This window comes from Typha latifolia, chromosome 8 (assembly GCF_019914945.1).
Source record: "Typha latifolia isolate L0001 chromosome 8, TyphaL0001v2, whole genome shotgun sequence".
Lineage (NCBI taxonomy): Eukaryota > Viridiplantae > Streptophyta > Magnoliopsida > Poales > Typhaceae > Typha > Typha latifolia.
The window spans coordinates 1,547,755-1,571,737 of NC_133093.1; the positions used below are offsets into that span (position 1 = coordinate 1,547,755).

Sequence of the window (23,983 nt, forward strand, 5' to 3'; positions counted from 1 at the left end):
TATCATGGAAGTTGTTCAAATCTATGTGGTAAGAAATGAAATGAATAAATGCTTTAGAAGTTGATGTGGTAGTTGAAAATTAATTTACTATAATTTTCTAACAAGTTCCAAAGATATCTCCTATTGGGTCCTTCCCATTCTTGTTACTCAATAATGACTATAGCTAAACTTACGGTTATACACCTAGTTTGCATCAAATTCCTCAGATAATATAAAGTATATCCTAATTTAGATGCTGTACGCAGATGAATGCTCATTTACTCTTTATAAATATCTAGATTTTGGACTCAAATTTGATGATTCTCTTCTGTTAAACTGCAAATTGTCTCATTTCTTAATAGTATATTGGTTCTGCAGGTTCTACAAATCTTGCCCAAATAGAAAGTTGATAAAACAGTAAAAAAATCACAAGGAATTATGTCATAAAGAAGAGAAACAAAATTCCATTCAATCAGATCTGAAAGCCTCATGATACACAATGCACAAGGATATATATTATTAGGTGTTGGCAATGAGCGATGACTGCTCGATATCATCTGCTTCATTTTCCATAGGTTCAGCTTTGATGAAGCTATCAACCTTCAGAATGCTACTTCTTTTTGGCACCAAATGCAGCAAAGCAAGCGGCACAATCCTTAACACATTACGGATCAATATAGCGATCCATAGGTTATCGAATTCGGTTCGAGAAACCTTCAAGGCTTGCAGCAGTAGGCCACCCCCCCATGACGAGATGAGCATGCCTATATGATCAATTGACATGAGCAATGCAAAGAAAGTGCCTTCTATTCCAGAAGGACAAAGCTGCGCACTTAGCACGAGAAGTGGCATCCATCTGATACGACCGATCATTTGCGAGACACTCTCGTCGATCATGACAAAGAGTCGGTCTGGCATGTTCAGCTTCAAGTTCAAGCGCAGGACCAACACAAGATCTAGCATTCCTGAGATACTTGAGATCATTTGGCTCCAGAAGAGCAAGCCTCTGAAAGGATACTCTTTGAGGAAGTTTTGGTAGAGCATGACACCCAGAAGAGAGCCCACAGAGCCAATGGAATAGATGAAGCTAATAGTTCCCTGCATGGAATGGAGAATGATATAGACAGTGGCTTTGAAGGTAGGGTTGTTTAATGTATACTATATTTTGTTAGTATACCTGGGAGAAGGATGGTCCAGTTTTTGTATCTGTATACCAGTAGAACATTCCTTCTTGGATGCTTAAACTTAATGCAAGTGATGTGAACATAAAGATGCATGGCCTCCAGACATCAGAGCGCTTCAATGTAGCCCACATTGTGTGATTTACTTTCAGTAATTTGCCGCAGATCTGATCAGAATAAGAAGCTAAGAAGCTAATTTGTATGTCATTGCTATGCTATTCGAATACGATTTGCGAGCTTGGGAAGGTTTTATTTACCTGTTTGTGCGAAAAAATCGGTACCTTGATCTCTTTCAGCAGCATTCCAACTGAAAGTACCAGTGTGGCTGGTATGCTTAATAGGCCAAGAACCCCCTTCAAGAACAAAACAATGTGAATTCTTCTGAGAAAATATACAAAATTTACAAGATTATACATAAATAGGTTTCTTTATTTGTCAATATTCAATAGATTGCAAGTCCTTGTAAATTATGCTTCAGTTGTGACACATATCCTCAGAACCTAACCTTTGAACCAAACTCATTCATAAGTTGGCCACTGATAGAGAACCCCAGGAGTCCTCCAATGGATGAACTTATTCCACACAGGCTTTGCATATCAGCGGCGAGAGATGGATTACTTATGCTGTTTTCGGCGATGCAGGCGTCGATCGTCACGTCTGCCATCGCCATCCCCGCACTTCCTGCAGTCATCAGCAACAATGCAAGAAGAGGGCCCAACTCCTTTGGCAGCCACAGTATAAACATAGATATAGCTCCCAGAAGACCTGAATTTGAAAGAAATTTGTTCAAGTATACAAGATGAACTCTTAAATTCATCCACAAAGGGGAAAAAAGGGAAAAAGTTTCAAACAATCAAGGGGATGAAACAATCCAAATTATGCAAATTTGAATTGAAGCAGTGGAGATTACTCTTCTGTTAGGCTATCTGAACTTAAGATCTTTTGCTCTGATACCATGTTAACTCACTCAACTTAAGAATTGATGGATTTAGTCTTCTATTCCAACATTTGGCTAACTACTTTCATATCAGAGCAAATTTGGGCACAAAGGATTTGGCCAACTATCTGAAACAGTATAACTGAAATAACTGTAACATAACATCAGATAGTTAGAAGCAATAAGATTTACCTGCTAGAATAAAGTAGGGCCTTCTCCTGTATCCAGCCACAGGAATAACATCAGTTAGAAGACCCCAGAATGGCTTCACTATCCATGGCAGAGAAGTGATCCCCTGATACACCTGGGCCTCCGACGGCTGCAATCTTTGCACATCCTTCCAGTAGTAATCGGACGCCACTCGGCAAATGGCGCCGCCGAGACCTTGGCTGATGCCGTTGACGATGACGACGCCGTAAACGAAGCTCCAATGCATCTCCTTTGCTAGCATCTGAAACCACTGCAAGGGGGAGCATAGAAAGGCACGAGCTCCATGCCTTTGCCTTCCTTCTTCTTGCAGTAAACACTCAGCCATAGAGTTTTCAGAAGGTGGCGGGGATTCCATTCAGATTCTCAAATGGGTCTGCGGTGTTTTGCTAAAATTTTAACTTGGACATGCGATTTTGGCTCAAAGATTGGAATCACAAACACTTTGAGTGACAGTGTGGCCTTTTAAGAGCCATGTCAGAACACAACCAAAATCTAAGTTCCAAGAAATTGAACGAATGCTATAAGCTAGATATCTTGCTGTGAATGTTCGAGGAAATGCTTCTCGGCATCAGTAGGAAGCAAGGAAGAAGGTGGCATTTCGTCGAACCGTTTTGATCCACTTGCATTGTGCTTAGTTATTTGCATGTAAAACGCGAGGCATATTTTTCCTGGTATTCACGGATTTCGTTGTACAGGCAACATCACAGTGCTACTTTTTACGTACCTTTACCGTCTTGATGCAAGTGGCAGTCAATCTGGGCCATTTATTCGCTATGATTCACAAATTATGGTAGAAAGTATCATAAGATGGATTGGTATATACATCTATATGATGATAGTGGAATGCTGAATGTACTCTCAAGAGTTTATTATGCATCGTTCTCGGGTACGGGGTATCTCAAGAGTGTTCTTAATCATATGTGACATACATACTTTACTCTCCAATTAATTACATTTATCATACACAAAGTCGAGGCCAACTCCACAAGGTTCGATCAAGTTTGGCTCGTAATGTAGAGTCAGGGATATCAAATACAAAGTATGATCGAGCCCAGCTCAACAAGCGACAAGGTTTGATCAAGCTTGGCTCGTAACATAGAGTTAGGGTTATGAAACACAAAGTCTGCTCGGGGCTAGCTCGACAAGGTTCGATCAAGTTTGGCTCGTAATATGGAGTTAGGGATATCAAATACAAAGTTTGCTCGAGCTCAATAAGGTTCGATCAAGCTTGGCTTGTAACATAGAGTTAGGGTTACCAAATACAAAATCTGCTCGAGTCTAACTCAATAAGGTTCGATCAAGCTTGGCTTGTAACATAGAGTTAGGGTTACCAAATACAAAATCTGCTCGAGTCTAACTCAATAAGGTTCGATCAAGCTTGGCTCGTATTCAAAACAGAGTCAAGCTTGACGGATCTAAGTTTGATTTGAGCTTGATTCACTCTTGATTTTAAAATAATACTTGAATACACTTATCAAACGGTTTGATATAGACTTAGGGTCAGCAATAGCATCCCACATTATATATTCCTTTTAATATCTCAAAAAAAGGTTAAAATTCTATATTTAATTTAATTAATTTTTCTTAATGTGTGAAAGAGGAATACGTCGTTACATTTTTAAGGTACTAAAAGCAAGACATTGAGTCAAAATGATAAAATATCTAAATGGTGGCTGAGTGTAAATAATAATAAAAATAATATTAAAAACAGCGGGCTTATGAAATAGAGAATATTTCATTATTTTTTAAAATAAAAATATAATTATCCCTTATTTAATCTTAAAGGACTTATTTGAGAGTATTAATATTTTTTTTATCTACAGTTAATTTTACTCATCTATATGCTAAAGATATATCAAGAAAATTAATGTCAAAAATATTCTTGAGGCATTAAAATGATAAAAACCTTCCTGCACTTTCATCCAAAATTAGAGTATTTTTTATTCAAAAATTCTTTATTGATTTAAAAGTAAAATTTTTTTTTGGTGTGTTTATATACAAAAAAAAGCAGAAAAGACTAAAATACCCCTACAAGAAAGATAAGGGTATTTTCGTAAATAATTTCTCTCTTAATTTTTTTTAAAAAAAATATTATTTACATGGCTTGCAAATGACAACTTACATATGGAAAAGTAATAAAAATATAACGAAATAAATATTTGAAAAGTATGTGAAAATTAGTGGTAGTTCACTGTAAACTTTTTTTTTAAACATATTTTTTGACAAATCTAGGGCTATTAATAATGTTTGTAAAATGATTCCGGGGAGGGGGTAAAACGTATTTTTACCTAAACGATAAATATCTATCGATAGGACCTGAACGATAATAAAGATAAAATATAGGGTGTTTTTTTTAATTAAATTTTCTAATATTCTAATATATATATTAAAGTCGTCCGTCTTCCCTTGTGCAACCCCATCGTTATCCAAATCGGCGTGCCTCGCAGCCGCCTCTCTCCCACCCGCGCACTCATCTCCCTCCACGCGTCCACTTCCAGTGAACTAACGGCTACGATTCGTTGGTGGCGGGGCCCAGGAGATTCTTTTACCCGGTCTCCCTTTGGGCACGTGCCTGGTGGTCCCCACCCCACCCCATCCAATGCCGACATACCCGCGCCTATATTCTTCTCCCAACCAGATACATGAAATGACTAATTTGCCATCGTATTTACTAAGCTTGAATTAAACGATAATTAAGTGGATTAATTTTAGTGTTTTACCATAAGCAACTGCACTAAGAGCTATAATAGCGAAAATATAATTATTTTTTTCTTAAAAATTAATATTATGCTTTCATTAATTTACTTATCATATACTATTATTCAAATTTTAAACAAGATGTTAAATCTAAGATTATAAGTAATTATTAATACCATAGGGGGTATATAGTTAATATTTTGGTATTAGTCTAAGAGCAATGATTCAATTAGTTATAAAAATAATTTTTTATCTATTTACAAATTAAAGGGTAAGATATTTTACATATATGACTAGATTAACTGATAACAAAAAAAGAATTTAAGTATTTTCTTATTGCTTATCCTTATAACTATTTTCTTAATAATAGGAGTGCCCACTACTACCAATTTATTATTATTTTTATTTTTTATAAAAAAAATAGATAGTTAAGAGAGAGAAATAAAATATGACTAATTTATTTTTATAATTTAGAAAAGTGACCGGTACTTCCGATTAATTTTATTTAGTATTATTTAATTTTAATCGTTCGATTAGGAGAGAGAAATTAATAGTTAATTTGTAATTTAGGCTAATATGAATAAAACGAAGTCTTAGGTGATTTGGGTCCCAAAGAGAAGAAAATAACACCGATATTAAGGGTAAAATGGTAATTCCCGAATTATAGAAGCCCATGCGTTGTCACTCGCTTGGCACGTGTAAGCACTACTAGACAGCTCGGCAGAAGACGACAAAAGATGTCAGCCTTCTAAATATTATTATGTAATCCAATTTCACTATTCAATTCCAGAAACGGAAACGGAAAGGAGACGACTTCTTACCACCGCCGCCTTCTCCTCCCCACCGCCGAAGATCGTCGCTGATTCCAGTTAGGGTTTCGACGCAGTCGCCCGTTACGCTAGAGGTGTTCCGATGGTTCAGTTGCCAAGTATGGGGAAGATGCGGTCGGATTCCGAGCTGCCGAGAAAGGCGGCGGCAGGGCCGCCTCCGACGGCGGTGAAGTTGGAGATTGAGGATCAGTTGGACGACGAGCACGGGCCGTTCAATAAGAGATCCAAGCTTGCCTTTCATCTTCAGGAGGTAGATTTTTCTTCCTCTCTAATTGCTGCGAAGGTATCTAATTCCTGACCTTGAATGGAAATAAATTTCAACGGTTTGCTCGGTTTTGGTAGATCTGTCGTAGAAAAGTATTGCCTTTTTTTGGATAGTTTGAGGTGCAATTTCTTTTTCTTGCAATATTGATTGTTAATAGAAGTGAAAGCATATTTACTTTGGTTCGAATTGTGAACATTTGATGGCACGTTCTAAGTTTTACTGCTAAAAGCTATAATTCCGAGTCTTCTGTTTGTTTCTAGGTTGAGTTGAGTTGTAATAGAAAATGTATTTCTTGGATTGTTTGGAGTGAGATATCCTTTTTCTTGCAGTTTTGGTTGTCGATAGAAGGACCCATATTTATATTTCAGCCAGAATGGTTCTCTTCTCTATGGAAATTAGCAAATAGAAGATTTGGCCTCAAAGTGTGTCTGTTTTAATATGTATTATTTTTACAGAGAGCTTAATGGCGCATACCAATATTTTGGTTCTGTATGATTTAATTTGCCTTGTGATTCCTTTTAGAAACTTATGTAGTAATCCGATTGCAGGACTTGGGGACAAGTATAATCTCTTCACAGGAGCTTCTCTATGATTTTCTGGATGAACCAAGTCCATTGGGTTTACGGCTGAGGAAGAGCCCATCGTTGGTGGATTTAATTCAAATGAGGCTTTCTCAAACGAATTCTGCTTCTACAAGTGAGGATCTTGAAACTGGAAAAAAGAAGGATGGTAGGACCTCCAGCGGTTCGGGCACTTCTGATAAACTGAAAGCTTCAAACTTTCCTGCTTCTCTCTTGAGAATAGGGGATTGGGAGGTATAATTATGTTTGATGGCTTTACTTTTATAGTTTACGTGGCAATAATATTGGACTATTTAGACATGGTCGGGAATCTTAAGTGTTGTTTACTTTGTCTTGATGCATGACTGTATAGAAACATTCATTTTTTTGTTATTATTTATATGCACCTCAGACAGGAGTTGATTGAAATTTTGAGAGGTTAGTCGTACCATCAGCACATTCATTTCTGGGAAGCTATTGATGTTTAAGTGTTAGGCTTTTACTTTTTTGTGAGGTGTCCTGCTGGTTTGTTTTCTCTAATCTAGCTTGATTGCCAATCTTTTCATGCGGATTATGTGAGAAGAAATCAAATTAACTTCATGCTAATTTAGATTTAGTATAATATAAAAGGTACACAATTTACTTCCTTTCCAAGTTAATAATCAGTAGTGTAGGATTCTGCATGACTAACTGAGATCTTTTCCCTAACAGCGCATATCAAGGTATGAAGGTGATTTGGTAGCAAAGTGCTACTTTGCAAAGCATAAACTTGTGTGGGAAGTTCTTGATGGAGGTCTCAAAAGCAAGATCGAGATACAATGGTCGGATATCAGTGCTTTGAATGCAACTTGCCCAGAAAATGGGCATGGAACCTTGGATATAGTGGTAATTCATAATTTGAGTACATGACACTACGAATTCTTGGATATATATATATATATATTTTCTCTGATGTCCTTCTTCTTGTTCTGGTAAGTTGGCTAGGCAGCCGCTTTTCTTTAGAGAGACCAATCCACAGCCTAGGAAGCACACCTTGTGGCAGGCAACTTCAGATTTTACTGGCCAGCAAGCAAGCATACACAGGTAATTCCATCATGTTATCTTAGTCAATTTGTACCCTTGATGATGATGCAAAAGTATCCAGAAGTTGTTATGTGAAAATATGTTTTTCAAATAAGAGTACCCCAACCACATACCAAGATCCATCAGTTAGATCTGTTCATTTATGCTTTTATGTTACGGGTTTTGATTTGTTGGTCAATAGTATATTTTTGGAGATTTAAGTGATCACAGATATATGATTTCCTCTGCCATGCTGTAATATGTTGATTGTATGTCACTCGGCTTGACCTTTTCTTTTAATCTAAATAAATTTATGTATTGTGCTTATCTAAGTTATTTTGCTCTTTACCTTGTCAAATAAGTCTGCTTCATCAACTAGTTATTGTTTTTGTGGGAGCTGAGATGCAGTTTATATAACTGCTAGGCGCAGTGAAGGAAAATCTGCCACTAAACTTTTCAGCAACTTCTGATATTTGAACTTCAATATAGCTTCCACATTTTTCACGTGTATACAGTTAAAAAATGTGTCCAAACCCTGCGAAGCCCAATTAAAATCTAACTTCAATTTTGTTATGCATCTATTTATGTCTGCCTCCTCTTTGCACTGTTTGATGTAATTTAGCCTTAATAAGTGCAATCCATGGTATAATAACAATTGTGAGATGACTGTTTTTAGGAGGCATCATCTGCAGTGTCCACAAGGTCTACTAAGCAAGCATTTCGAGAAGCTTATCCAATGTGATCCACGTCTATATTCACTGAGTCGACAACCGGATTTTGTCTCGGAGAATCCATACTTTGAATCACAGTGCTCTGTTTTTGAAGACCAAGAGGAATCCAAGTGCCTTGGCTTTCATAAAATCAATGATGGTTACGACTTGCAAAACCAAGGATTGGGGGACTCCGAATCACTTCGTTCTGGTTCATCAAGATGCTCAAAGACTGAAGGAAAGGATTGTAGTAATTGGGCACTGGATGTTGTAGGACAAACATATTCACCTAGCTCAGGTACTCGGACAAACTCCTCAGATCAGTTCATGACTGGTTGCCTTCTATACTTTTGATAGTATGAATATTTGAAGAGTACTTTTCACATTATTGTATGTTTTTAAATGAATGCAAATTATTGTATGTTTCCATTATGTGGCTAGGACTTGTAGTCTCACCTTCGTTAGCCTTTTGCACTGTATTCCATCATCGCTTCTTTTGCTACTTTCACATGATTGGCATGAAAGATTTATTGCATTTTAGCTTCCATAGTTCCTTTAGCCGCCAGTACAGCTGACTGTACAGCATTTTGTTAGATGGAATTTTCTCTACTAGTCCTATGCTCAAATCATTTGAAGTTTGAAATTCTTGATGCTCTTTTGCCTTCTCTTTTGTAACTTTCTTGGTGCTATTGTTTTGATCAACTTTCTGTATTTTTATCAGCATTTGATCTGTTCTTCGTCTTCTTTTGATTTCAGTAATGGACAGCCAGGAGATTGAAGAAAATGCTTCTGGTGAGACCAAGGTACTAAAAGATCTTGGCCTCCCGGGAAGACCTTCCACATCTGTAGGCAATTTCACGAACCACTTGGGACATCGCCCCTCCGGAAAGATCAATTCTGGAAATCCACTAGCATTTTCTGAATACTTACTGAACAAAAAAACGCTGAAAGAGCTATCTCAGTACCTTTTTAGTGATTCCCTGATCTCATTACCCTCAGATGAGAAGTCCCTTATGTCGAGGGTTAATTCTCTCTGCTGTTTGCTTCAGAAAGATCCTTCCACATTTCAAAATCTGCAGGTAGAAACTAGTGATGGTGCAGCAAGTGGAGATAGCATGGATACTGATATATCCGAGAGGAAACCAGTGATTAATCCGGTCGTTACGGCAAACGAAGCTAATGATTCCTTCGAATTCAAGCATACAGGGAGCATTGCCCGAAAGGAATCATTTGGAGAGCTACTGATGCATCTTCCACGCATTGCTTCACTCCCTCAGTTCATGTACAATATTGATGAAGATACTGAAAACCAGAGAAGATAAGTTAGTGTGAATACATAATGTAAAATGACGTTAAGGGGATCACCCTTCTCTTCTCTTCTTCTAACTGTATATTAGTGTATAGTATAAAATATAAGTTCAAGCTTTGTTAAATTTGATAACCGGGCATATTATGCCATTATGTTTGATTGCACAATAAGGGTCCTCTTTTGTAAATCGAAGGTCTAGTGTTTGTCAAGAGCAAGTAATGAGACAGCCTTTCTTTTCTACTCTCTCAAAACTTATCATAAACGTTTTTGTACGACAAATGATAATAATGTCGACCGAAGAATGTAGCAATTTAAATGGTTGATATAAACTATTGGGTCATTTAGATTGGATTGACTTCTTAAGTTTTCTATCGCAGAAGATAAAATCCTTTCAATGGACCTCTCATTCTTAGTGTTGCACCCCTTTTAAATAGATGTTTCTTTTTATCAAATCCTATATAGTGAGTAATATCATACTCACGAGTGTGGCAATATTAAATTTATTGAACTTAATTTTCAAACTAGATTACTACCTCAAACTTTATCCATAAAAATAGAACACGAATCGTCCAAAATAACAAACTTTAAAATGACAGCCGGAAGTTATTGAGGTTATAGTACATGGTTGACAGCCACATTGCTGTCACTTAATCTAAGAAAATTCCAGCCAATCCATCAACCAAAGTAAGAAATATGTGTAGTGTTTACGAACATTTTCTCTTCTCCCAGCTGTTTAAGAGAGAATTTTCCAGAGAAACAAGAAATTACAAGCTCCTGCCTGAGAATAATATAACCACAAAAAAACCAAGTGATTATTAAGAATATTCACATTTCAGAGTCTGATAACATCAGAAGTTTACCTATATACAAAGTGAAACAGATCATATGTACAAGATAACCCCCACCAAAGTGGTCTATATTCTATATGTACAGTTAAATTCTCCCTTCATTTCGGCCACAGGCAGGATCAGGAAGGATTTGAATGAATGGTGTCAGGTAGCATAGCAACTGTTACCACAAAGTATTCACAACCAGCAGGAAGATTGTATGGGTTGGAGGCAGCCCCATATCCTGACCGCCTGCCGCTACTATCAGAACTTGAAGCTTCTATCTGGTCGGCTCGCAGGGACAGCAGTGCCCTAACAGTTCGACGCTCAATGTGCACAATTTGGCCAATGATGTAATCTGGTCGGCTTGGATGATGTTCTGTAAACAGAGCAACAGATTCCTCGGAAAGGTAATAGTTTGAACAGTTCCTGTTAATTGCCTCATAATGCCCAGCAGAGTTTTCAACAAATGCTGCAAGTTCATGGACTTCGAAACGACCGAAGGATATCTTTTCTTTACTTGCCTGCTCAAAGAATTTGCCTCAGTGGATATGGCACCAAATAAAAGAACAGGAATACGGAAGATAAACAGAAAACCCTAATACTTGGAAGTAATTGGCCAATTGTCATGCAGCATATAAAGAAAGTGACTTTAAAGGGCTCAATTCAAAGTTCAAACAATTAAAAAAGATTAAATTGCAGTGTGTATTACAGGTTCAATTGCTTATATGTCATTCTAGAAACTTTGACTCGTAAGTTGCAACTATCTGCATTGGCTAAAAGATTAATTTAGTTACATGAGCTTTTCCACAAGTCAAGAATAAGGAGTTTGGCTCATCTTCAAATAATTTTTTTTTGAGTATTTTATAAGTTCTGATTAGGTTAAGGGGTTTCAAGTTTTGACCACCCATATCATCATTCCTTTTGTCTTATTGTAATATAAATATATAATTATGAATTTAGAAAAAACCTATCTGATTTGTGTCCCTTGAAAAAGAATTCCAGTATTTACTAACCTACATAAAAAATTAGGAACTTTTACTTAACCCAGCACAATGCAAGCAGGTAAAAGATGACACTCTTTGATACTAGTAAGTCTCTAAACACCTTCTCTGAGACTAAAAGTCATCGATATGAATTGTTTTCATTGCTGAGGTGATGCAATTGGTGGTAATAATGTCAACATCAATCAATTATTGTTCAAAAATCTAACTAAATGTAGATTCCGTAGAAGATAAGGGAGAGCATACTTATTTCTAAAGTAAAAGATGCATGTGGATGGGCACCAAAATTACAAGATATTCATGTTTAGAAGAAAATGTAGGAACAACAAACCTAATTCTTTGAGAGATAATTTAAGGGCACTAAAAACTTTTACGGTAGATCTTTTGAAAAGAATTTAACAATTCAGTAGCTCTTGAATGTGGCTCGAGATCCAAAAAAACTCATCCCAAGGAAGAAAAAAGTGAGTGCTTCTTTTCTCCACCTTGGGACAAAATTTTATGATCCTGAGGCATAACCAAATGCAAATAGATTTGTTAAAACTTTCTCCAAATATTTCAGGTAAAATATGTAGTCCATCGCATGATATATTAAAGCAAATGCTACTTGTCTAGAAGTTCAAAATGACTTAAGAAACAGACCTGTTTTTCTAGCTGGTGTTTAGTATATAAGTTTTTAATTAACTCTTTCTTCTCTTCCAATTCTCTTATAAGATGTGCATGTGCAGATTCCATCCTAGAAGAACGGTCTAACAGCTCAACATTCTGCCGGGACAAGAAACCAACTTTGTCTGCCAGGATCTTGATGCACTGTTGGAACTCAACACTACCATCACCTTCATCCTTCTTAACGGAACTGAGAAAGGTGGAAAGAAAGATGAGAGTACTGTGAGATAAGAGAAAAATTAAGATATCATGAAACCCTGCATAGACAGAAAAATCAAGAGATCATAAAACCCTGCATAAAATGTAGATAAAGCAGAATCCATAAACGGAGTGCCAATTAGCATTTAGGGCTCTCACAAACATACCCACTGCAAAATGACTGTTAGCTTACCTACTCTTGAAAAATAATATCGCATTGGTGTGTAATTAATTAATTATATATCTTTTGGAAGACAAGCCTATCAAGATCAGCAAATCTATAAGCTACAGAATCAGCAGTGTGGAGCACAATGTATCTAAATTCCTGCTATTTGTACAGTTGTTATTTTTCACCTAATATCTAAATTCCTGCTATTCGTACAGTTATTATTTTTCAACCTAACATCTAGCTATACAATTCACCTTATGTTGCAGCCTTTATCAGCGCCAGGTTTTACAGTTAGCATGTAGAATGGAAATTAAAGTACCAATCATCCACAAAATTATCCCTGTTCAAAAACTATGTTTAAGATAGCATAATTTAGCGTCCTAAAGTAGCATCTACAAAACTCATTGGACTCTTGCAAGTTACCATGTATTGTACAAGACTACCACCATAGTAGAACATCACAAGCACTTGTGACAAACAGCACTAGTATGTATACTTTTGTTCTTGGAATTGGTTATGTATATTATGCCAACAACATGGAATAGGTTTGAATCCTCCTATAAAAATAAACAAGTTAGACCTGTGAAATGTTAGCTGATCCCATAAAATCATCTGGACCATCACTAACTGGAGGTGTACAATCCCTAAAAATGTTATATTGCTACTTACACTACACTTTCATATGTGTGTAGGAATATGCAATGTATATATCTCTTTATGAGCTAACCAAGCTGAAAGTACAGATAATTACACTGCAAGAACTTGATCCTACTGACCAATACGACCAAAAAAACTTAACATACATCAGATTTTGTAGGTAGTAGGGAGTAAAATGGAGAAATGATTTCAACCCGGAAGCTCAAATCTGTCACTTCTTCCCGACATGTACATATCTCTGATACAATCTATTACTGAAAAGGTGTTCTAATGCACCAGGCTCATAAAAGTGGGGTCCAGGGATGCCAAGAGATACACCAGGAAGCAGTATTGAACCTTAACCGCAATAACACACTTAAATATATCTAGCTCTTTAAAACTGTACTATAGATGTAATAAAAAATGCTTCAGAATTTTAGTTTTAAGAAATATAGATTTTAACAATATCAAAGTCCGATAAAAAAGGATAATGCTCGGCACAAGAAATACTTTTAAAAGACGAGAGAGTGCTTGAATACCTAGCTAAAGAAACAGCTAGAGAGCGGAGAGTCTCTGCAAACCCAGACACACCAGGAGCTGTGACACAGCTACGAAGCCTCTCAAACAGACTATGTATTTTAAGAGCAGACGATCGCAAAGCATCATACTCAGAGGCCCTTCTCTCAGCTGCACATTTATTGGTACGAGCTTCTTCTCTTGCCTCATGTAGGCAATTCTCCAGATGTACACAATTCATCTGTTTTGAATTGTTGCAAACAAAAGAATATCAATAATTGTACATCAAATAAACCTATAAATGAGAGGACAAGCACGGCAATCCACATCTGAATTATTAAATGCATGTTCTACAGAAAATAGAAATACCAACATAGAAGATTGTCAAAAAGCTAATATTTCCTCAAATAGTTCAAAGCTCAAAGTTGCAAAGGTCCAGAGAGCATTACTAAGTTCTTACCACAAGCTATCAACATGAAATGATTTAGCCAGAACAAGATAATACAAGAAATGAGTTTTACCAACCGTCTATAGTGCTAGTAAGCAATATCAGGCATGATTTCAATAAATTCATGAAGCATTTAAGAATAGGATAAAAGAATGATACAGTCACATTCTTGGGGAAAACTGAAACCATAGAAAAATCTATTTAGCAATTCTATAAAAATCCTCTGAATATGGGTGGAGGCACAGAGCCATATACATCTCTTGGGGGGGTATTGAAGTCTCTTACTCTTTACAGTAAGACCGAGAGTAATAGACAGCGATATTATGTTTTTAACCAACATGGTGTGAGAATATGAGTGAAAACTGAATTTATAACACTTTTTGAGAAACTAACAAACTAGTAGATTCATGACTAACCTAGAAACCAGGGAGATATAAGTATGAGAAATCATGACATCTTTACAGAAAGAAAAACACAATAGGAAAGAAAAGGACAACTTTGTAGACTTCATTAACGCAAGATCATGAAAAGATCCATAGCACTTTAATCACTTCAATTATCTGCAGCCACAACTAGTCTGAGGTTAAAGCAGTAGATGACTGGTGATAAGTGACAGACTTCATCAATTGTCTCCTGGAAGTTTAATTCCCTCTTATCTCATGTGCCTCTGGTGGTAAGTGTTAACGGTTAACAACATTATAACAAGATAAAGTAGATGACTGGATGAACTAGAAAAAAGTTTAGTAGCTTATACCTAGGATATAACATTACAACAGTACAAGGATGACTAGGATTACCAGGTAGATTTAGGTGGGAAGTACGCATACAAATGATCAAAGCTCACCACTAATTTAGAGGACTTCATGCAGATGAGAAGATTTAAAATTTCCAAATAGCAGAACAAAGAACAAAAATGTTATATGAGCTACCATTAAGCACAAATTTAACATCACTGTTCACTAGAAAATAAAGCTTATATCCCTTTTACCTGAGATTCATCAAGAAGGTTTCGACTGTGTTCAAGTTCTCTTCTGAGAGAGGTAACATCCTCCATAACATTTCTAAGCTTTGATTCAGTTTCATCCAATTGTTTCGACTTCTCTGCCAAGGAATTTTGCAGGTCCAATATAAGCAAATCCTTTGATTTCACGTCAAAAGCAAGTTGATCATTAGTTCCACAAGGTAAAATGTTCAAAGGATCCTCCTCCTTGGAGACATCAGAAGTATTATTTGATACAACCAATTCTGGAGCCATCATTTTCCCTTCCTCATTGATACAACCAACTTGATGTTCATCATGTGGTGGTTCCAACATAGACGCATCCATGGAATTGCGAGTGGAATCCACTGACTGCATATTAAGTGTGCCTGAAAGATCTGTCATGTTTTCATCTCCACCTTCTCCATCTTTATTTGGTTGTCCAGCAATCTTGTCCAATTTTGGTTCCATTGATGCAGATGTAGAAGAAACCTCGTCCATAAGAATATTTGATGAATAAGGTAATTGAGCTTGCCCATCACCAAATATATCCAGATTACAGTCATTTGCCTTAAAAGTTGAAAGCACAGAATCAGATGCATCTTTACTAGCTGCAAGCTTTTGCCCTTGCAAATACTGATCTGACAGTCTTTGCTCAAGCTCTTGAATACGCTTTTCATAGGACAAACACTGCTCCTGCTTCTTGTTTAACATTAATTGAAGATGACTGGCATATTCATCCTTCAAATGAAGAGCTTCAGCTGTTTTTTCCTTCATCGATTTCAGTGCATCATTGATTTGTCCTTCATCTACAGAGTCATATCCAATTTCAGCACCAAAACTACAGATTATTGCAATTGCTGAAGCAAGTTCAGCTTTTAACCTAGCATTCTCAACTTCCATTCTGCTTGTTCCAGCAATATCTGCAGTATCACAACCCTCAAAAAGTTCTTGGAGGTCAATTTTCTCACCAGTATGCAAAGAGCTTTCTTCAGATTTTGCTGAATTACAACTAGTGGATGTATCTGGGAAAGTCTTAGGTATTCCAGATCTCTCAGATTTAAAAGGCAATCCTACTAGAGATGGTGGGGCAAGACGGTCTACATCAACCAAATCAATTTGCAGCAAATTGGCATCAAAAGGAGCTATACTAACGTCACACTGGCTTGGAGAATCAAACAATCCCATGGTCGCCAAGATATCATGAGGAATATATTTACTCCAAGTCCTGAAGAAGCCCTCCCTTCTTCTAATCTCAGCTTCTCTCTCCGTTGCAAGCCTTTCAGCCAACTGTCCAGCCAAGCCCATGTACAATTTCAAAGAAGACTTTCTTCTTACTACTTCAGCAAGACAGGCCCTATATGCATGACCTATTCCACTGACAAATTTTAGATTCTCAAACTCTCTGTCTTGATGTCCCATTACTTCTTGGAAAGCATGTAGCTCGTTCATCATATCTTTGATACTAAATTGAGCAGACTTGACCTTTTGCATACTGACATGAACCAACAGATTCATCTCATTTTTCTTACCCCTAGACCTATCAAGTAACTTTGATATTGCATGGTCACAATTATGCAAATTGGTAAGCTGATCTTTCTCGTGAACATCATATATACGTCCAACAGCTGAAACTGCATCATGAGGGCGGAGAGAGGCAGTAACTTGGGGATTTGAAGAATCATCAACAAGCTTTTTTGCAGTACTGACATCTTTACTGCAGGAGATCAACATGTTCGTACATCAACTATCAATACACTAGGATTAAAATTACACAAAGAGTAGAAGGAAAGACAAACTGCCAATTCTAGACCAATCATCTGGATTAGTGCGGCATTCTCTAAAGACAATGCACAATGGTTTGACATCTCAGTGGACGACTACACGAGACTCGCCAATGTGAGGTTTGGGTGGGACAAGATGAACACAGCCTTGTCTTACCTCCATAATTGGAGAGGCTATTTGCAATTTTGCATAATTTAATTCCATGAGTATCTAAGTGCAATTTTGCATGGATGGAACCCATGAACATTTAAGTGCAAGGATACAAGCTGCCATAACATAATGGCACCCTCTAACAAACCATAATATTGAAATCATTAATAGAATAACAATATGTTAGATGTGAAATATTGTGTACATTTTGATATGATATTGCACCTAGATAGCTCTTCCATTCCAAGTTGACATCACATACAACAAGTAGATTTTTTCTTAAGAAGAAATCATTTACTGAAATCATGAATGTCCCTATGCATACAATCACAACCTATAAACATACACAGATACACAAATATACAGATAACTTCAACAAGATTCATAATCAAACTAGAGCCAGTATCAAAGTTTAGTATACTGTTCATAAACTCATTTCTTGCATTATACTACATAACACAAGACTTGAACTCATGACTCTCATGTTATATACATGCAAATGAAAAGTCAGAAGCCAAAAGGATGGATCATATCCAATGATACATATATCCCTAAAAATTCTGTCAGTGCACGAAAATGCAGGGATGAGTTGCCTTCATTACTGAAGAGCTTCTGCCATGATTTGAAAACATAGCCACCAAGACCTACCATTATGGTGAATCCAAGTCTTCTTAAAAGCAACCATGACAGTCATTATGGAGGATCTAACATCCCAACGACATGCCAAAGCCAATGTGGTGCTATGTACCTTGGTACTAAAGATTAGGTACAACTTTAGTGGGCTTAAAAGCTCATAAGTTGTTATCCGAATGTGAACTTAAGTGTTCGAAACATCCAATGAGTGGCTAAATTAGGAAAAAATGACTTCTCTTTCGGCCGCCAACCAAAGATTGCAACTAACCCAACATGAAGTTGATATAAGACTTCTGCTTGGATCAGGCAGATTTTTTAGTTTAAAACTTAGCAGAAATGAAGAACAAGAGAAAACAAAGTTTGACAAAAGTAAAAAGAAGCAGGTAATCAAGCAGGAACAAACTTAGGTGAAGAAGTCAGATCAAAGATAGGTTCAGGGGCTCAAATTCTAAGGAAAGGCTCCATTCTGTTCACTCTTATTTGAGCTAACAACCCAAACAAAGTCGCTAACACGGTTATGCTTGTTGATTCGTCTTGCAAGTTGCAACATTTGCTCTTTTATATTTTAAGAGTTTTGTGCATTTGCTGCTAAGTTCTTAAAACAGATCTCCTTTTACACTCGAGCAATTACCAATAAAAAGACAAATCGGGCAAGGGAACATGTTGTTCAACTTGAACGTTTTTCCAATGGAAGCAAATGTCACCCTAGTCACAAATTTAAGCTAAATTCTAATGATTACCCATTATGTATTCAACTGAGTCAAAAGGTCATTTCCATTAATATCATAATATCATACTACAATATTACATATTCAAGTTAACATAATAGTTTCAGATAACTACATAGAGCTTTTACATGAAGAGGAAGAAAATTAAAACTCCAATTAATACATGTGCTTTTACTTCAAGCCTTTAGTGAACATTCAATATTGTACTCAGTGAATACTGTCCACATGTATTTTACAATAGGAGATCAATCTTCTACTTCAAGCATTCTGGTCAATCAATATCCTTTTGATCAGATAGAAGTGGAATTTTAAGAGAATTGTGAGCAAGCCAGAGATTTTTCTTTGCTAATGTTTTGATTTCTACTGTAGGTCACTCCTTCAAGCTATCATTCTTATGATTGAAAGACAAGAATATAAGTTCTGAGGATGTTATGAAGTACATGGTAGTACACTAATAATTTATGAAGGAAAGGAATGCGTGTATAGATGAGCGATGAAATAATGGGGTATTCTCGTTCAGATAATCATAGAACATGCCAAACTGTCTCAAATAATTCATGCTCTTCCTTTTCTTGGTTATCACTGTAAGTGTTATCTTGTATTCGCTATCTGCTTCTATATAGTAAATTCATGTTCTTCCTTTTCTTGGTTATCACGGTAAGAGTTATCTTATATTTGCTATCTGCTTCTATATAATAATAATTCATGTTCTTCCTTTTCTTGGTTATCACTGTAAGAGTTATCTTATATTCGCTATCTGTTTCTATATAATAACACTAGATCACTTGCATGCTCCCTAAAAATAAATGAATCTAAAATAAATAACTAAAAGAGAAGACTTAATCTTAAATAAGCAAATATCTAGTATTGCAAAGATGACAACGCAAAGAACATGAAACAAATAAAGGATGTACAAATTGTAGCAAGTACCAATGTAGACAAAAAGAACAATATCGAAAAGATGGTTCATAGGCTAACCTTAAGCTCTGCATTATACTTTTCTGGTCATTAAGGATTTTATGATGGTCCTTTATTGAAAGCTCTAAATCCTTGCTACCAGCTGAGTTCATAGCAACAATCAAATTCTCCACCTTTCTCTTCAGCTCCCCAAAATTTGACTTCAATTGTGAAACCTTAACTTCAAACTGCCTATGAGAATTAAAGCAAATATCAGCCCACTTCCGCAGGTCAGCCTCCTTCACTAGATCGATCAAACATTTGCGACCATCAGACTGAAGTGCTGGGTGGAGCTTCAGAACCCGCAACCTCTCCACATCTCTCTCAAAATTAGCCAACAGATCATTGTGACTCCGGTGCTGCTGTGAGAAACACCTAATGAACTCTGTATACCTCTGATGCAACTTCCGGAATGTATGATCCAGATTACCACGAGCCGTTTCCAATGCCCTCTCCTGCACCTGCTGCTCCCGCAGTAGCCTTTTGCAGACCTCAAATTTCACTCGGGTACAATCATATACGGCATTGGCAAGCTGGAAATGGTATCGAAACTGGTGCTCGTAGGAAATCAAAGCCTTGAGAGCAGGGTCAGTTGCCCTATCAAGGGAGTGAGGATCCTGTGAAGGAGGAGGAGGCACCACAGCCTCAGGTACGTCGATGGCTTCAGGGGGCGGGCGAGGTGAATCTGTATGAAGTTTTGCCTTGTTGTAAAGGAAAACTTCGCGATCATCCTGCGGTAGCTTGTAGTACGACAATGGATGCTGCGAGTCCAGCGAGGTGTTGCGGCACAGGAGAAGCTGATCACCGATATGGACGCGGCACAACGACTCTATCGACCGTTGAATTGCCTCGACGGTCGTGGAGCCATCGCACTCGAACTCGAAGCTATGCCCATTCTCCGCCACATGGACCAGAAGCTTCCGGCCAAGGACGAAGTCGTCGTTGGTGGTGACAGTTGAGCCGGAGCTCATCTTTCCCCTCACCGTCTCCTCCCCCAAAACCAGTACCTTACGGAATAAAAATCCCAACTCTAAACCAATTAAATAGTTACTTTTCCTTCTTTTTTCCCCCCTAATCCGCTCAAATCCAAACAGGGAGAACCACTAAACAAACAGAAATTTCCCCACAATCCACCGAAAGAAACCCTGATTCACATCAACAGAGGGCCCAAGATCGCGCCTTTTTAGGATTTCCGACACCAGCGAGGAAAACCCACAAAGTATCGACAACTTCTCTGCCGGATTAGATCGTTCAACGAAGATCGAGCGAAGAAAACCAACAAATTCAAGCGAACAAAGAAGGGTATTTCTTGCGGAGAAGAGAGAAGGAATTCCCGACGCAACCAATGGTGAAGTAAAACCCTGATCACGTTTAACAATTGGGGGAGGGGGAGGAACCTTCCGATGCACGCAAGGGGAGGAAGTCGCCCCGTAGGCGGAGGTCGTTCACCTCTCTCGCAAGGGGGAGAGAGAGAGAGAGAGAGAGAGAGTCCGGAAATTAAACAACACAGCTAAGAAGGTATAGATAAATATTTATAGATGATATATCTCATCAAATAATATAATCTATTAGTTGGTTATTTTAAATCTATCACAAATTCTATTCTATTTTAATTTTTTAAAACAACTTAGGTTTGATCTCCACTACAATTTCATTTTGTAAAAAACACCCGTTATTTTAATATTTTATAGAATTAGTCCCTATGATTTTATCGTAGAATCAATTTGCCAATTTTCACTTATTAAATCTCTTCGTTTACCTTTTTAGTGGCTCTAAATATAACTATTCAAAATTATTTATGAAATTAACTTTCTTTCTCCGAAAACACCACAAATTAAATTATTTAAAGACAAGTCTCTTTCAGAGATCCCTATATTTATATGGCCTCATACAATATAAAATTAGTCCTCGCAGTTTAGAATATTTTGAATAATGACCTCTAGAATGGTAGAGACGACAAGGACCGATACATGAAATTGGAAAACATTGGGTACCTCTTTTATGAGATTAAGACAATATGGACCAATTTTAACCAAACTTTTTCTCGTTTAATTGGATTAATTTAAGATAGTTATTATCCTGCATGATTGCTGTGTTTTATAAGGAATTGCCTTCCAACAAAAGTTAGTAATAAAATTGGACTTGGTATCTGATTAGTGATAGGATACGGTACGGGTTGTGTGAATATGGTCCAACCCGGCCCAGTACCTATAAATATATATATATATATATATATATATATATATATATATATATATATATATATATATTTTCAATATTTGGGTGATGTATTGGGGTCCGTGTGATGTACTGCCATAATGTCATCATCAGATCCAATTTGATTTGATGTAGGGTTGGAAGCATGAAACTTTTCATTTATTAGCAGGGATTTTTATGTATGACAGCCTATATTTTATTTATTTTGTGATTCACACCTATTTTTAAGAATTTTACAATCTGATCTTTTTATTTTTTTTCCAATAATTCTCATTTAACACCCTAGATTTAACTTACACGGTACTAAAAAATTAATATTCTATTATAATATATAAAATAATTTATAAATATCTAAATTACTTCTATTTTTTTCATCGTCATTTTCTCTTTCAAATAAACGAAAAGGAAGAAAATAAGGAGGAGGGAGAGGGAGCGAAGACCAAGAAAGAGAGATTGGGTTATAAAATCATCAAAGATGAAATGCCAATCATAATATAGGTGAAATATAGGGTGTCATTTGTAAAAATCACTTATTACAAATTTCTAATTCAAACCCTCTTCTTTATTATTTTGTACCATACTCTTTTCTTCTTTTCTTTTCTTTTAGCCTCTCTAAATTGATTCAATATTCCCATAATTATTATCTAGAATATCACATAGAGATCCTATAACTAGCATATAGTGTGTGCTTGTTTGAAATTCTACCTCGTAAATTAAGAGGTTGGCCAAGATCTTGAAACATAAAATCTCATAGATAGGTTATCAACTGGCACAAGTTATTTAAATTTGTATGAATTATTTGAGATATAAATATGTTTATTAGGGTTGTAAATAGATTTTTTTTTTAATTATAAATAGATTAGTTAAATCATAAATAAATTATTATGTCATAAACAGGTTAATGGGTTAGGTTGTAAACATGTAATAAATATGAGCATGACTCATTTAATAATCAAGTTAAACATATTAACCCATTTACTATCCGAATTCGATTAAACTAAACTCAAATCTATTTAAAGCCGAGTTATCATATTAGATTATTAAATTAGGTCAAAATTTTGTTTCCCGTGTACCTGTACCTTCGAGTCATCTCTCTTGTGGTATTTATAACTTGTAATTATCTTTTTTTTCCTACTCTTTGGAATCTTTTACTACTTAGAAGTAGATATTTTTAAAAGGAAGAAAAAAAATTTATTCATTAGGCTCTAGAATTATCTGGGCTAATCAAAATAACTAGTCACTTGAAGTTATCTCTATAGCATTCTATTGTATAAAATATAGCCCATAAAAGTAGGGATACAATTGGAAATAATGCTAAATGGGAGGGGGTGAAATAGAAAAGTTTCCTATGATTAAATTGCCTGGTTCTAAAATCACAATCAAGTGGACATCTTCTAGGGTTATAAAGATAGATGGCTTTTTGTCCCTATTCCCCTATAAACAAGTTATTCCTGTCATTGGAATAACAAAATTAAATGCAATCAAGGTCACCCAATTGTAGCATTGAGAGAATTTTAATGATGTGGGCCTAAAAGTTCAAGCTGCAAATTATTTTTATTTTTATTTTTTGTTGAGTTTTTGATTACTTTAAGTCTGCCTCTTAATTATTTTTACACATCTAATTTATATGAAACTATGTGAATTTTAAAATAGTTGTTCTATTTAGCGACTTTAAACACGTCAAATGATTTATATAGAAATTTTAAAATTAGTTAAAATATTATTAAGTTTGTGAGAAATTTTTTTTCCGTTAAGTGATTTTCGTATATATCGTTGATTCAAAAGCTTCTTATTATTTCACTTATATCCATACCTAAAAAAGTGAGAGTTTTTGTGAACCCTAATTAATAAATATCACTTTCGGATTACACTTTTATCTCGACTAATATCCACCGGCAAATCATAAGTGATGTGGATCAAAGGGGCAATTAGTAAACTAGCAAGAAATTTCCAAATGGCAGTAGAACAGCATTGATAGAGTTGATGAGGACATTGTGTATTTCAGTCCAAAGCTCCAGTATGAACTACCAAGAAGTTTCACAAAGTCCAGAATTAGTCATTTTGTTACATCAACTCAGTCTCTTTCTTCTAATCAAATTCAGATAGATGGATATCAGATGTGAACAAATACCAACCAACCCAGTTAAGGCATTAAGGAATTAATAAAAGAACACTCTATTTATTTATTTATTATTCAACCCCTATAATAATAATTTTAAGGTAATAAATATGAATATCAAATGTACTACATCATCATTCATGGAATTCTAAAAATAAAATGTGATATTATAAATGATGGTTCTAAAAGAAAAGAAAGAGACTGCTGCTATTAG

The 23,983-nt window shown here is 36.1% G+C and overlaps 3 protein-coding genes across 4 annotated transcripts; 1 reads left to right on the plus strand and 2 right to left on the minus strand.

The window, feature by feature from the left end:
• Positions 1–418: 418 nt before the first annotated feature.
• On the minus strand, positions 419–2,856 carry LOC140793678 (probable folate-biopterin transporter 3). Its single transcript, XM_073145324.1, has 5 exons — positions 2,290–2,856; positions 1,666–1,925; positions 1,418–1,513; positions 1,157–1,327; positions 419–1,077 (listed from the first exon to the last, which is right to left on the minus strand). The coding sequence occupies exons 1-5, from the start codon at positions 2,660–2,662 to the stop codon at positions 499–501; spliced, it is 1,479 nt and encodes a 492-aa protein (XP_073001425.1). The 5' UTR covers positions 2,663–2,856; the 3' UTR covers positions 419–498.
• Positions 2,857–5,746: 2,890 nt separating this feature from the next.
• On the plus strand, positions 5,747–9,980 carry LOC140794068 (uncharacterized). 2 transcript variants are annotated; one of them, XM_073145905.1, is made up of 6 exons: positions 5,747–6,084; positions 6,648–6,914; positions 7,371–7,544; positions 7,636–7,742; positions 8,398–8,729; positions 9,188–9,980. In XM_073145905.1, exons 1-6 carry the CDS (start codon positions 5,917–5,919, stop codon positions 9,751–9,753), a joined length of 1,614 nt encoding a protein of 537 aa, XP_073002006.1. In that variant the 5' UTR covers positions 5,747–5,916; the 3' UTR covers positions 9,754–9,980. The 2 variants fall into 2 exon arrangements, with proteins under 2 accessions (XP_073002006.1, XP_073002005.1); XM_073145904.1 differs by having other exon boundaries at positions 5,787–6,117.
• A 458-nt stretch (positions 9,981–10,438) lies between these two features.
• On the minus strand, positions 10,439–20,532 carry LOC140793679 (autophagy-related protein 11). Its single transcript, XM_073145325.1, has 5 exons — positions 19,455–20,532; positions 15,190–16,897; positions 13,777–13,994; positions 12,211–12,424; positions 10,439–11,091 (listed from the first exon to the last, which is right to left on the minus strand). Exons 1-5 carry the CDS (start codon positions 20,402–20,404, stop codon positions 10,708–10,710), a joined length of 3,474 nt encoding a protein of 1,157 aa, XP_073001426.1. The 5' UTR covers positions 20,405–20,532; the 3' UTR covers positions 10,439–10,707.
• Positions 20,533–23,983: the final 3,451 nt, after the last annotated feature.